This window comes from Eptatretus burgeri, unplaced genomic scaffold (assembly GCF_056783735.1).
Source record: "Eptatretus burgeri isolate ZD-2024b unplaced genomic scaffold, Ebu_testis_v1 Ebu_testis_scaffold_3171, whole genome shotgun sequence".
Taxonomy (NCBI): Eukaryota; Metazoa; Chordata; class Myxini; order Myxiniformes; family Myxinidae; genus Eptatretus; species Eptatretus burgeri.
In genome coordinates, this window is record NW_028225119.1 from 54,298 (window position 1) to 66,879 (window position 12,582).

At 48.1% G+C, this 12,582-nt stretch overlaps 1 protein-coding gene across 45 annotated transcripts in view; it reads left to right on the plus strand.

Annotated features, from left to right (window-relative positions):
* HYDIN (HYDIN axonemal central pair apparatus protein) overlaps nucleotides 1–12,582 on the plus strand; it is a 233,387-nt gene that overhangs the window by 44,615 nt on the left and 176,190 nt on the right. For 41 of the 45 annotated variants that reach the window (XR_015054814.1, XR_015054815.1, XR_015054813.1 and 38 more), the window contains 6 exons: nucleotides 1,633–1,904; nucleotides 3,760–3,827; nucleotides 6,043–6,260; nucleotides 6,436–6,536; nucleotides 6,697–6,832; nucleotides 9,209–9,385. Coding sequence is in view for 41 of the 45 variants with exons in the window: in XM_085868716.1 (XP_085724842.1) it covers nucleotides 1,633–1,904; nucleotides 3,760–3,827; nucleotides 6,043–6,260; nucleotides 6,436–6,536; nucleotides 6,697–6,832; nucleotides 9,209–9,385 (972 nt within the window). In the remaining 4 variants the exon portion in view is untranslated. Of the gene's footprint in view, nucleotides 1–1,632; nucleotides 1,905–3,759; nucleotides 3,828–6,042; nucleotides 6,261–6,435; nucleotides 6,537–6,696; nucleotides 6,833–9,208; nucleotides 9,386–12,582 lie in introns of those variants that run through there. The other 4 variants (XM_085868707.1, XM_085868711.1, XM_085868738.1 and 1 more) reach the window with 3 other exon arrangements.

A 12,582-nucleotide genomic window follows, 5' to 3' on the forward strand; every position in this document is an offset into this window, starting at 1 on the left:
CGGGGTTCGCCCCGCTCTTGGACCTGGTCGTCGCCCAATGGTGAGTGAGAGGGGATGGGTGCGGCAACATCATCAATGATGCACAGGCACCAGATGATGAAGGGTTGTGGGGGTGGAGAAGCGCAGGCAGATTGGGACTGACAGACGACGCTCCGCTTCCACCCCATCTGCCGCACCTCGTTTTGCCGGAGACTCACCTGTCCAGAAGGTGACGTGTCTCCTCCCCCTCTTTGCTCCCCACGGAGCTGGACATCGCTCCTGCCTCACGTCATTGTTGGATTTGGCCCGAGCGAACCCTGCTGTCTTGTGATGGCCCGAGTCTTCCGCCGTGTGTGTCTGAAGCCTCAAGGCATCGTTACCTCCCTGGACGGAGATTATGTATTCACCCCTGTCGATCTGTTTGTCTGTCTGTGAGCAGGATGTCTCAAAAAAGTTGTCGACGGATTCGGCCGAAATTTGGTGGAGAGGTTTGGTGTGTGAAAAGGACAAATTGATTCGATTTTGGTGAAGATCTGCATCCGGATACGAGAATTATTTACTTTTTTTTAAAGTGATTCTTCACCATTCAGAGATGTGGCCGAAAACGACGTACAGCATGATGTTTCAAAAGGTGGACGGATTCTGACAAAACATGGTGGATGAGTTGGGTCGGTGACAAGAACAAGGCGATTCGATTTTGGTTCAGTTCCGGATCTAGATCCAGCCTATCCAGTGGGATACAAAACGTAAACTGTTCAGCCTTGCGGAGGGATGCGCTCCACCGAGTGCCGTTCTCGTACACCTTGCTTCCAGGTCCTCTGACATGAACAAGTAATAATCCAGCCTTTCCTTAATCGTTCTTCACTTGGACTGAATCCCAAGGACTTGCACGTCTTCGACAAGCGTTTGGCTCACCAAATTATTTAATTAACTTCCCACACTCACCGCCAGAGCAGAGCTAGGTGTCATATGCAATGTTTAATTAACCCAGTGGTTCCCAACCTTTTTCTGATCGAGTACCACTTGGAGGTCCCATACCGTCACTGCGTACCACCTGGTTCCAGAAAAACTCAATTCGATAATATATCAATTTATTCACAAGTGGAACACACAAATGAACTAACTGTCAACAAAGAACAAAATTTAATGCGAGGGCTGCATCTGTTTCTTCTCCACCAGCTGGTCGATGCGGGGCATAACTTTGCTCACAGCACATCGGAAATCATGCCCGGGCGCAGCAAGACGGTTCCGGCTCTTTGACTTGATGGTCATCATGGCTGAGAAGCCCTGCTCGCACTCTCACGTAGAGGGGGAAATCAGTAGCTGGGGAACAGCGTGACGGGCTAGTGTCGGGTACGAGGAGGCCATGGTCACCCAGAAGTTCATAGGAGAGCATTCCTTGTGCTTCGTCTTTGCTGTGTGTCAGGGTTCCCAGATGTATCAGGCCAAATCATTTTTTTTAAAGGTTGAGCCCGAAAGTGCTCACGAACCACCTGGAAGGCCCTCGCGCACCACAGGTTGGGAACCACTGAATTAACCCCTCAAGCAACCTTAAATTTACAATCATGTTTCTCTTTTCTGGTTTCAAGAAGCCTCTTGTCGATCTCTCCCCCTCCCCCCACCATGTGAAGCTCTGTTGTATTTGCATTGCAGGTCGTGCTGGCAAACTATGGCCCAGTGGAAGCAAACGTCACGGTCGATGTTGAGCTGGATTCCAAAACTCACCTGGGTTGCAAGATGTTGGAAAAGGAAGGGAGAGATAATGCACCAGCATGGTGTTCCATTGAACCAGCAATGGCTTTGGTTCCTTCCAGGGGTTACCAGGCCTTTGAAATCTCGCTTCGACCTTGTGTCCTGGGCCACTTCACTCACAAGCTCCGGTTCTCGGCTGCTGGTCCACCACAGCCTATCTTATTAACGGTCAGGTGAGCACCACCTGGCTGTGCCCAGGACGGCGATGCTACAGTATTCATAAGATCAGAAAATGCCATGAATCGGCCGAAAATGAAATCTTTTATTTATTACGAGCAAATACCACCCGTCGCTTCGTTGATGGGAATACTGAGAGGGGCGAACGAAAGAGGTGGGAAGGGGGGTTGGGGGAGATAGGGGGGAGAGAAAGTGAGTAGGGGTGGGAGAGTGAGGAGGGAGGGAAAGTGAGGTGGTGGGGGAATGGAAAGCAGCTTGAGGTGGAGTGTTAATTACAATTCATACTGTCTCATCAAAATGCTTCCGCATAGAATAACAGCGAAGATGGAAACAAAATAATGTCTGATATACCGGTCATACTATAAACACCACCCAGAGACAAACTCGGCCCGGACACGCCTGGACCTAAGCCGTCCGGAGACAAACACCGCTCGGAAACGTCCAGAGAAAACTCCCATCCGGACATAAATACTGCTCAGACACGTTCGGAAAGAAACACGTCCGGACTTATCCGGAGCCAAACTGTCCAGAGACAAACACTGCTCAGACACGTCCGGACACAAACTCCCGTCTGGACACGTCCAGAGATAAATCACATCCGGACACGTCTGGAGAAAAACACCATCCAGACATAACCACCATCCGGATATGTCCAGCGACAGAGAGAATGAGAGAGATAGAAGAGAGGGAGATGGGGACAGTGAGTGAGGTGTGGGCGGGGGGTGCTGCACTGCATTAGGAGGGGGTACAGCAAGGATGGGACAGAGAGAGGGGTTGAGGTAGGGGAGAGAGCAGAGAGAATATGTTATGCTTTATGAACGACACACACACACACACACACACACACACACACACACACACACACACACACACACATTGCCTTTTATTAGGTCATCTCTGCCGAGATGACCTAATAAAGCCGGACCAAATGTCCGTCCATCCGTCCGTCAGCAATTTTTCTTTCCGATCCTGATAAAACTTAGTATGTGGGTCGAGGTCGATGAGTGTTGCACAACGATATAACTTTTGTCCGGGTTCAAGGTCAGGGTCAAGGTCACGAGGTCACGTAAGTTATAAAAATCGCCATTTTCAAAACCTATCTAGTCCGTCATTTTCGGAGATATCTGGCAACTGTTTATTGATTATGATAGGAAAAAAAACATTATAGAGATGACCCTCACCCCCACACGGGTGTAATTTCACGAATATCGATTATTCTATTCGGACTGTACATTAACTATTTGTATTTGCACAGATTTTCATGGGATTTTACAGAACCACCACGAGGTATAGTTTGTTGAGTGTGTTTTCAAATATATAATCATTGGAATCCAATGCTTTGTATTCAAGTCATGTCCTCGAGTTAGAAAAGGTACCATTGGATGTTGGGAGAAAATTTACACTCAATCCAGCATCACCAACAACGTAACTCACATACAGTATAAAGATATCAATGACCTTTAATATTACGGACATGGACAAATACATGGACAGTAACAGATGGGATCGAGCCATTGGTCCAGATAAGGACACAAACAGACCAACCTGCTGTTTACATCTTAGATGTGAGGGATCTCTGGGTCGCTCATGGGTGATCGATAAGCTATCTTCTTGCTGTGGCCCTGCTCGAGCAGGTAACCATCCAGGTAACTTGGCATGTGTACGCAATATTTCAAAAAACATTTAAGATTTATCTTTCATGTTGCACAGATCTATTCTTCATTCCAGCCAAAAGGTGGGAGACCAAGAGTATCAGCTCCTTGTTTGTTTGTTTTAATTTCTAATAACAATCCGTTTGATGGAACGATGCGAGTGAGCTTCGTCTATCGTGCGATGTTGTGTGTCCATCAGGGGCTTCGTGATCGGACCGACCTTTCATTTTGATGTTCCACATCTCGACTTCGGTGATGTCTCCTTCGGTAAGGAAGTTAAGAACATTTCCTTCGAATAGAATGAGCAACAAACTGGAGTTAACCTTTTTCTATAACTCGCACGTCATATTTACACAACGAGGGTGACATTTACAACAACAGCAGCAGCAGAAACAACAACAACAACAACAACAACAACAACAATGCTGGAAATGAGAAGCGACTTCACACTTACATCGTCCCTCGCTTTACAGAAAGGGTTACATTGTGCAAATTCCTTCTCTAAGGTGGATATCCGTAAATTGAAACCGATTTTCCCATCTACTCCCATTATTTCAGCGGGGATAGGTTTCTGCAGAACGAGATCTTAACTCGGGGACGTAACAAGTTCGCTTGATAATGGAGCAGACTTGATTGCAAAGCTCTGTACATTCCTTTAAACTCTCAATTATTACTGTAATGCTGTTTGTGTGTGCTATAATGGAGATCAAATAATAATAATACGTACAAGTGTTGTTTGGGTTGTGATTCGGGTTCGCGGAAGGAACGAGCATGGCCGTGAAAGCGCGGTGAAATCCCAAGCACGGAAGTTCGGGTTGACCGTCGGTTCACGACATCCGTGCCTCCGATGGTGACGTTCAGGAGTGTGAGAAGGCGAAACTTGAAAATTATTTCCTTCAAAAATCGTGACGTGCATTTATTTAATTATTCACAACACCGAGAATCGTCGACACAACGAAAATTCTCCAATTTACACCCACACGGTGACATCCGTGAGTTCCGACGGTCGAAGATGACGTCAAACGTCGAAGAAAATCCGTACGGTCATGTCAATGCAGTACGTACGTACATCTCAACCTCCGAAGGTTCACAAACAGCACCAACTTGTTGGAAAATATTACCCGAGGGCACCTGCAATCGGCAAGTTGACTTGATGTGCAGATGATGATGGAGTTTTGCCCACCAGGTCGTGTGGCGTGTGTGAGACCGATGAAGAGAGAGGAGAAAAAACGGTTTTTACACTCAAATTCTCGTCGTAGTGAATTTTGCTTTTCGTGACATGAACTTTAGCCACAACTTCTTCGTTTCAGTTATCGCAAATTTCCAGAAGGTGAATTTCCGTAATGCGGCGGATCACCGTGCCATTTCACCTTTTCCCCTAATCATTGTACCATTTCACCTTTTCCCCTAATCACCGTGCCATTTCACCTTTTCCCCTAATCACCGTGCCATTTCACCTTTTCCCCTAATCACCGTGCCATTTCACCTTTTCCCCTAATCACCGTGCCATTTCACCTTTTCCCCTAATCACCGTGCCATTTCACCTTTTCCCCTAATCACCGTGACATTTCACCTTTTCCCCTAATCACCGTGACATTTCACCTTTTCCCCTAATCACCGTGCCATTTCACCTTTTCCCCTAATCACCGTGACATTTCACCTTTTCCCCTAATCACCGTGACATTTCACCTTTTCCCCTAATCACCGTGCCATTTCACCTTTTCCCCTAATCACCGTGACATTTCACCTTTTCCCCTAATCACCGTGCCATTTCACCTTTTCCCTAATCACCGTGCCATTTCACCTTTTCCCCTAATCACCGTGCCATTTCACCTTTTCCCCTAATCACCGTGCCATTTCACCTTTTCCCCTAATCACCGTGACATTTCACCTTTTCCCCTAATCACCGTGCCATTTCACCTTTTCCCCTAATCACCGTGCCATTTCACCTTTTCCCCTAATCACCGTGCCATTTCACCTTTTCCCTAATCACCATGCCATTTCACCTTTTCCCCTAATCACCGTGCCATTTCACCTTTTCCCCTAATCACCGTGCCATTTCACCTTTTCCCCTAATCACCGTGACATTTCACCTTTTCCCCTAATCACCGTGACATTTCACCTTTTCCCCTAATCACCGTGACATTTCACCTTTTCCCCTAATCACCGTGACATTTCACCTTTTCCCCTAATCACCGTGACATTTCACCTTTTCCCCTAATCACCGTGACATTTCACCTTTTCCCCTAATCATTGTGCCATTTCACCTTTTCCCCTAATGACCGTGCCATTTCACCTTTTCCCCTAATCACCGTGACATTTCACCTTTTCCCCTAATCACCGTGATATTTCGCCATTTCACCTTTTCTGAATTTGCTGGTAACACTGATATATTTATTTATTTATTTTGGTGTTAAAAGCACCACAATTCGCCTTCCGAAATCATTTCATCACATTGAACGGAACACCTGTAAACCCCCAGGCTTTCCCCAAACTCAAACGTGCAGCATGTGCAACACGTCCCCGGTTCCGATGGAGTTTTGGCTTCGCATACCGACCGACGGCGACGGCCCTCCGAGCATCTCGGCCTTGTCGGACTGGGACGGGGACGGAACTCTTCGACATCGTGGAGCGCCAAACGAATTCACGTTACGTCCAGCGTCTGGCAGCCTCCCTCCGGGTGGTGACGTTCAAATTGAGGTTCGTGATTCCGATAAACGATGTACTTGTTGCCATGGTCACATTGAATTATTCATCATGCCGCACACTCTCTGATTCCCATGGGTTTGTGTTGGTTGAGTGACGTCATTTTGTTTGATTCCTACATTTTACCTTTCCAAATTTATGAATGCGACCCATGACCTATGACCCCCAGGTGACACTCTGCTCGAATACACTGAAGAAATACCAAGCTGCCCTTGTAGTCGATGTGGAGAATGTTGCGGAGGAGATGTTTTCCTTGCCCATGTTTGTCAAGTAAGAGATACACGTGTGTTTGTGTCCGCGTGAGTGTGTGACATATATATATATATATATATATATATATATATATATATATATATATATATATATATATATATATATATATATATATATATATATATAAACAATTGAATGAAAAACCTTTCATCTTCAGCTGTTTCGTCCCACAAGTGGAGCTGGTGGACACTGAGATCGAAGTGGGTTGTTGTTTCCTGCAAGTCCTTTATGACGCATCACTAAGTCTTCACAACTTCTCAGCACTGCCTGCTTGCTACAACATCAATCCACAGGTCAGTTGGTCTCACACCTTCCGCTGCAGCATTGTCGGATTGATTGTGTTTGTTGAAAAAAATCCCACGTATATTGTTGCGGTTTTGGCTTCTCGGTGGTAAAATAATCAATCTTGAGTTCACGATCGTTTTTGCGAACAATACGAAGCCGTTGTTCAGTTAAGTTAAGTGTCCTGTGTTCGACAGATGTCTCGTTTATGTGAATTCGCACCCCTTATCACTCTATGTTTCCACATTTCCTGCATCCACGGAGCCAATCTGGAAATTTCACCATTTACCAGCAAAATTGGCATGCCCAATCACACAAGTCGAGCAGACCCCTGACCCCTGCGACTCCTCCAATTAGATTGGGAGATGGGGGTAGGGGGAGTAGAATGCACACTAAAAGGGTGTGCACACGAGCTGTCGAGAGAGAATTGTCTTGTCTTGTCTTGGTGTCTTGGAGCGAGAATTGGAGAGAATGCAAGTGGGACGTGGCTGCTCGGATGCGCACTTGGTGAGACCAGCGCTGCGCAAGAACCACGACCGAGAGACAATGTACCAGAGTTCCGAGCTGTCGCCAGGTGTACTGGGGCACAATCTAGACCCCCACCTCTCTCTTTGAACGACATCTCTCACTTCATGTCTCGAAAGATTAATGGGCCCTTATTTTTTTCGTGATAAGTTATTTGATTCGGCATCGGATGGCGGTGATGCGCGCATCAGTGATAAGAGGAATTTTCACGTGTACATACATACATACATACATACATACATACGTGCTTGCTTCGTGAAAATACCTCTGAACTCTCAAAACATGTTTGAAACCAGTACAGTCGTGACTCGTCTTGTTTGTCCCGACGGTGGCATACGGCAACTGAAAGATTGATTGATCAAGAGATTGGGATGCAGATAAGATCGCAGCACGTGACTGCCGGAACGATACTCGCTCGTACCTGGAACTTCACCTCTCCTGACTGGTAACACAAGTCTGGGCGTGGCATACCACAAGGTGTTCTGGGACGACTGTCTCTCGTGGTCAAGATCCAATCATGAAAACAAGACCCAATCACGTCTCTCACCCGCAATTGGAGTAACTCACCTATTAGCTCTCGCCTAATGGATTATCCCAGGTGCTGGGATGACAAACAAATTGTCTCCTCCCATGCTGTTCTCGCCGAAGAAAGCTGCATAAAGCAACCATGAAAATCTGCACAAGGTAAGGCCTTTGATGTTTCAATTGCTACCCGAGTTCCTCGACCGTAGATTTAGGAGACAGGGCTTTATCGATTATAAAGGAGGCGAGTACGAGGAGATATGATAGAGATGATTAAGATAATGAAGGAAAAAGATAAAATATGTACAGATGAATTATATTCAGCAGAGTCGACAGTGATAGGACCAGGAGCCATTGCCTGAGTGTAACGAAGGGGAGAGTTAAGACGGTTATAAGGTACGGGTCTTCCACTCAGAGAGTAGTTAATCCACGGAATGGTCTTCCTGGAAAGGTAGTGGCAGCAGAAACAGGAGATACCGTCAAATTGAGATTAGATGGCTACCTGGAGGCATCGTAAATCGACGGGTACAGGGATACTGGCAGGACTTTTTATGTATCTCGAGTGTGGATGGGTGATTTTTGTGCATCTGTGTGCCGTCATTTCCGTGAGGGTCTTGTCAGGTAACTGTGTGTTGCAGGTGTTGTGTATTTCTCACCCAGGAGCCACCTTCACCCATCCCCCCCCTTGGGAAAAATAATTAATTAATCGAAAAAACCCAGATGTCTGGGCGTGCCACATTGTCTCATTTCCAATCCTTGCCTCGATCTCCCCAACGAAATGACGTCATTTTGACGGATATATTTGGTGTGGTGCAGGCACGATGTGCCGAATGGCCTCCTCATGCGTCTGGTTTCCTTGTCTATCCTTCTTGTTGTAATTAGAACTGGTTAATTACTGAGTAATCGTAGCAACGATGGCACCCTTTTGACAATGCACGTTTAATTACGCTGGATTTTGGGTCACATGTCCTGCCATTCTTGTTCGGTCATTGTTTGATTAAGTAAATGATGAACATGCAAGAGTGGAGATGGAATGCCATATTAAGTGGTCGGGTTTACGAGGTGCAAGGTCAGCTGCTTGCACCAGGTGCAGAGAGGCCTGCTCTTCGTGGAATTGGACGACGAAAAGGGAATAACTGGCATTTCCAACGGCGTCAATGTATATCAGGTGAACATGTCCACGTGAAATGGCACAATCACACGACCCATCGTTGGACCATGAGGGACACACAATCAATCACACGACGTCATACCGTGCACAGACATTCCCAGTGTGGTGCCAATCTTCGGTGTAATACAGTGCACACGATCATCATTCCTTTAACCTGTGTTCCGAACAGGTGCAGGTGCGACCAGAGGACAATGGGAGCGGGCTCATCTACACGTGTCCCAATCCTCGTGGACAAATTCCACCTTCTTCTGAGCTCAAGGTTCCTCTGGTTGTTCAAGCTGCACAGATCGGCCGGCTTGAAGCCCCTGTGCACGTGATCATTTTTGGTCAATTTCGGAAACCACTGGTGAGGCCTTTGGGGAGTGGCATATGCATGTTTACGTTACTTGGGACCGATGTCCTGTGGCTGCTGTTGAACTGTACCGTGGACCTATGCCGTAGTGTTGCCCCAAGCCGCGGTGTCGGCACGGTCCCCGAGGTCAGAGTACCTTTCCCAAAGAATGACGCGCCATGGCTCAGGTGGTCCAAAAGACCTTCTGGCTGTCAGACAATCATCAGGATGACACACGTGACACACACGCGCCCTTTTCACTGTTATCGTTCACTCACTCTCCACGAGCTCAAACTCACCAAGCGTGTGAACCGAAGAGAGAACGAGGCCAGGGAGTTCACAAACAAGTAAATAAATACATTTCACCGCAGCACACCATTCCATCGCAATTCCCGAGTGAGAACTTTCAAACTATCCAGTTCGAAACTGTAGCACTCTCTCTACCCATACCAGCTACCAGGCCATGCATAAGTGCGACCACTACCCCCTCCTCATCCTCCATAATTCCCCATCAACCATCACCCAAACAATATCCACCACCACCCCACACCCGCTCCCACCTAGCACCACCCTCGCCCCCTCCACTGAGGCAGGACATCGACACGGAACGACCACGGACACAAATGGCGTCCCGGGAAAGTATGAAATGGGACAATCCCACAACATACAAGACACCTGGTCAGAAACATACAAGACATGGGTGGGATAAAGCATTCGTAACCAATTCTGTCCACGGTGTCCGTGCTTTGTCCGTACCGTGTCGTGCTATGTCCTTGCCTCGTCGTGCCGTGTCGTTCTGTGTTGTGTCGGCGCCGTATTTCTGCTGGAGTCGTTTAACTGATTTATCAGTTAATACAAAACCCCCAAAAATAGTCAATCGAACAAAAAAAAAAAACCTCCCAATCTGTAGTGAACATGCACCTGGCATTTTCATCTTCACCGACTCCTCCATCGTCGCCATCTTTGACTGAATCGCTCGCATAAGGCTCTAAACTATCCGTCTCCACAAACCCCCCGAAAGCGTTTTCATCTTCACCGACTCCTCCATCGTCGCCATCTTTGACTGAATCGCTCGCATAAGGCTCGAAACGATCCGTCTCCACAAACCCCCCGAAAGCGTTTTCATCTTCACCGACACCTCCATCGTCGCCATCTTTGACTGAATCGCTCGCATAAGGCTCGAAACGATCCGTCTCCACAAACCCCCCGAAAGCGTTTTCATCTTCACCGACACCTCCATCGTCGCCATCTTTGACTGAATCGCTCGCATAAGGCTCCAAACGATCCGTCTCCACAAACCCCCCGAAAGCGTTTTCATCTTCACCGACACCTCCATCGTCGCCATCTTTGACTGAATCGCTCGCATAAGGCTCGAAACGATCCGTCTCCACAAACCCCCAGAAAGCGTTTTCATCTTCACCGACACCTCCATCGTCGCCATCTTTGACTGAATCGCTCGCATAAGGCTCGAAACGATCCGTCTCCACAAACCCCCCCCCCCGAAAGCGTTTTCATCTTCACCGACACCTCCATCGTCGCCATCTTTGACTGAATCGCTCGCATAAGGCTCGAAACGATCCGTCTCCACAAACCCCCCGAAAGCGTTTTCATCTTCACCGACACCTCCATCGTCGCCATCTTTGACTGAATCGCTCGCATAAGGCTCCAAACGATCCGTCTCCACAAACCCCACCCCCCGAAAGCGTTTTCATCTTCACCGACACCTCCATCGTCGCCATCTTTGACTGAATCGCTCGCATAAGGCCTCGAAACGATCCGTCTCCACAAACCCCCAGAAAGCGTTTTCATCTTCACCGACTCCTCCATCGTCGCCATCTTTGACTGAATCGCTCGCATAAGGCTCGAAACGATCCGTCTCCACAAACCCCCCCCCCCCGAAAGCGTTTTCATCTTCACCGACACCTCCATCGTCGCCATCTTTGACTGAATCGCTCGCATAAGGCTCGAAACGATCCGTCTCCACAAACCCCCCCGAAAGCGTTTTCATCTTCACCGACACCTCCATCGTCGCCATCTTTGACTGAATCGCTCGCATAAGGCTCCAAACGATCCGTCTCCACAAACCCCCCGAAAGCGTTTTCATCTTCACCGACACCTCCATCGTCGCCATCTTTGACTGAATCGCTCGCATAAGGCTCCAAACGATCCGTCTCCACAAACCCCCCGAAAGCGTTTTCATCTTCACCGACTCCTCCATCGTCGCCATCTTTGACTGAATCGCTCGCATAAGGCTCGAAACGATCCGTCTCCACAAACCCCCAGAAAGCGTTTTCATCTTCACCGACACCTCCATCGTCGCCATCTTTGACTGAATCGCTCGCATAAGGCTCTAAACGATCCATCTCCACAAACCCCCCCCCCCCCGAAAGCGTTTTCATCTTCACCGACACCTCCATCGTCGCCATCTTTGACTGAATCGCTCGCATAAGGCTCCAAACGATCCGTCTCCACAAACCCCACGAAAGCGTTTTCATCTTCACCGACTCCTCCATCGTCGCCATCTTTGACTGAATCGCTCGCATAAGGCTCCAAACGATCCGTCTCCACAAACCCCCCGAAAGCGTTTTTATCTTCACCGACACCTCCATCGTCGCCATCTTTGACTGAATCGCTCGCATAAGGCTCGAAACGATCCGTCTCCACAAACCCCCCGAAAGCGTTTTCATCTTCACCGACACCTCCATCGTCGCCATCTTTGACTGAATCGCTCGCATAAGGCTCCAAACGATCCGTCTCCACAAACCCCCCGAAAGCGTTTTCATCTTCACCGACTCCTCCATCGTCGCCATCTTTGACTGAATCGCTCGCATAAGGCTCCAAACGATCCGTCTCCACAAACCCCCCGAAAGCGTTTTTATCTTCACCGACACCTCCATCGTCGCCATCTTTGACTGAATCGCTCGCATAAGGCTCGAAACGATCCGTCTCCACAAACCCCCCGAAAGCGTTTTCATCTTCACCGACACCTCCATCGTCGCCATCTTTGACTGAATCGCTCGCATAAGGCTCTAAACGATCCGTCTCCACAAACCCCCCGAAAGCGTTTTTATCTTCACCGACACCTCCATCGTCGCCATCTTTGACTGAATCGCTCGCATAAGGCTCGAAACGATCCGTCTCCACAAACCCCCCGAGAGCGTTTTCATCTTCACCGACTCCTCCATCGTCGCCATCTTTGACTGAATCGCTCG